The following is a 2,500-nucleotide window of genomic DNA, read 5'->3' on the forward strand; positions in this document are numbered from 1 at the left end:
TATAACCCAGACACACCTGATTCGCTAATCAATTTTCCGACGAGCCATTGGGATATCGACCAACCCTTTATTCCAGACTTTGACTTGCCGTGCATGGTCATTAACTCCAACGGTTTACTGGAAGCAACAGGGTGTTCGAGTGGCATTGCAGACGGATTTATTTGTCAACAAGGTAAGCAAAAGAAAGACGTACGAGAGATGAAGTGAGTAGGAAAGTGCCTGAAGACAATCATCATCATTCATTTCTTGAGCATGTTGCCGGTCAGCTGTCTTCACGAATCACGATCCTCTGCGGTGCGCATGAAATCTGTGTTGCTTTTTAAGTCACATTTGGCCATTCTTAGGTTATTTAGATAAGTCATTCTTTGTCTTCCTCAGTTCTCTTTCCTCCGATCATCCCAGATGTTACCAACTTTTCTATTCCGTCTCTTCTCCAGAAGACAATAGAGAATAAAAATTTCACGGTGGTGATGGGGGTTTGAACTCGCGACCTTACTGGTACGAAAACTCCGCCTGGCCGAGGAGAGCGTGATTCTACCGTATGAGCTATCCACGATCCCAAAAAAGATCGTCTCTAACTCTTAGTTATTGTTAGAGCCCTCACTACCCAACTACTTGAGATCCAACCGTAGCCATCGTTATGTTATAGCCTGATACTGAAATCCAAAACGACTGGCAGTTTGACGTCATTATTTGTTTTTTGCACCGCTTAGTGAATTGTCGTTAGTAGAGCTCATGGAAAAAAGTTATTTCATTGGTTGAACTGTTGAATACAACTCAACTCACGATTTGTTTTCTTTTGTGGTAAACGACTGGCATTTTGACGTCATTTTTTGGTCAGTATCAGGTCATAACTTTACGAATGCCACGGTCCAACACACACAACTTCCGCTTAGTTAGTTGGCCAGCAGTTAAGCTTAATAGCCAATATTCTCAAAACAAACATATAACATAGAACCAATTGAGAAATTGAGTATGCTCCGGTATTTTGGGTGAATTTTTAATTCAGAAAAGTGAGTGGAGCAGGCACTTATGTTGATAAGAAGAAGAGATGAAGTGAGTAGGAAATTGCCAGAAGGGCCTGTTTAACATTGTTGTAATGGACAATATTTTGTGTCATTTTTGAGATTTCCATTACAAAATTGTGTCCACAAGGAATTGGGTTTACAGACCTGCAAATAGGTGCACGTGGCTTTAGCCTAATCACTCACTTCCCCCCCCCCCCCTTTATTATTTTTTTTACTGATTGACGATTTCAGAGGCTGACAATGTGTGCGATTTGGCAGTAGCAAATTCTGTCTATTTCAAAGGAAGCTGCTTCATGTATGAACCGAAACGTCTCAACTATACCATGGCTCAGGTATGTCGTGGTATTTGTTGTGATAGTCGTCATCGTCATCATCATCATCATCATCATCATCATTATCACCACCATCACCACCACCACCACCACCACCACCACTACCACCACCACCACTTCACGAAAATCCCAGGTTTGAGATATTTTGTCAAGGTGGGGGTTATTTTAATCAATCGATATTCGATATGTCTTGAGCGTTTTGCTAGATGGATAAGAATGTTGGAAGATCACAGAGAGTATCATCCAGAAATTTGAAGTAATCCTAAACAAATGTCGTGACCCTTGCCGGAGCCCTTGGCTGAGAGGGAAACAGTCAGTGTAGTGTTAGTTTTGAGAGATGACTTTCTCCTTGTAAATCATCCCTCTGTCTTTTATTGTTATGTGTTTTGTTTTGAATATAATATATTATCGGTTTGCAAACATTTGAGTGTATTTCGCTTTGTGGGATCGTGTGTTTATATGTCTGGATGAGACATTTAGGTCATCTCAAACTATATTCACTGAAAGAGAGTTTATTGAATCTACATCTGTTCCCTATTTGAACAACTCCCCCTTTGTCTTACATTTACTTGTGTGATTTTAATTGTCATTCTGGAATTTTTGGACTATCCCATTTTCGACCCTTTTACAGGCGCTGAAATGACATAAATGTGTCGCGAACGCCGTAAAAGTAGTCCTTCGCAGCCATTAGGCCAATGGAGCCGTAGTTTATCCCGGTTTCTATATCGTGAAATGGAGAATCGCAATTGCTTGCTATCCTTTGGATAGGACGCTAATCTATCGCAAAGTACTTTCCGTCAAATCTAATAGACTCAGCTACCATTTCACTGCCAGGTTAACATTGGGGTCAGAAAAAAAAATCTCGACTACACCCCGGGATGGATTTGGTCCCTTTGCGTGTGAAGCGAGTGCTCTACCAACTGAGCTATCTTGACCCCTAAAACTCATAAAATCGAACATACAAAGCTGCAGATTAAATTGAAGCCTCCATTCCAATGGACTTCAACAGTCGTGACGTCACTTCCCTCGTAATGACACATCGTAACTTAGTAACTGGTTCTAAACTATCGGGACAATGACGGACACCCTTATGAAATACTTCTCCGACGAGCATAAAAGTGTATCCAGAGGAGAAAAACA

General features: G+C 41.1%; 1 protein-coding gene across 1 annotated transcript in view; it reads left to right on the forward strand.

The window, feature by feature from the left end:
- LOC144959828 (uncharacterized) overlaps nucleotides 1-2,500 on the forward strand; it is a 40,304-nt gene that overhangs the window by 6,007 nt on the left and 31,797 nt on the right. The window contains exons 4-5 of the mRNA XM_078892607.1: nucleotides 1-172; nucleotides 1,260-1,360. The exon at nucleotides 1-172 is cut by the window's left edge and continues 38 nt beyond it. Coding sequence (XP_078748733.1) covers nucleotides 1-172; nucleotides 1,260-1,360 — 273 coding nt within the window. The remainder of the gene's footprint in view (nucleotides 173-1,259; nucleotides 1,361-2,500) is intronic.

Source organism: Berghia stephanieae, chromosome 14 (genome assembly GCF_034508935.2).
Source record: "Berghia stephanieae isolate SIO BIC M18660-M18661 chromosome 14, UCSD_Bste_1.3, whole genome shotgun sequence".
NCBI lineage: Eukaryota > Metazoa > Mollusca > Gastropoda > Nudibranchia > Aeolidiidae > Berghia > Berghia stephanieae.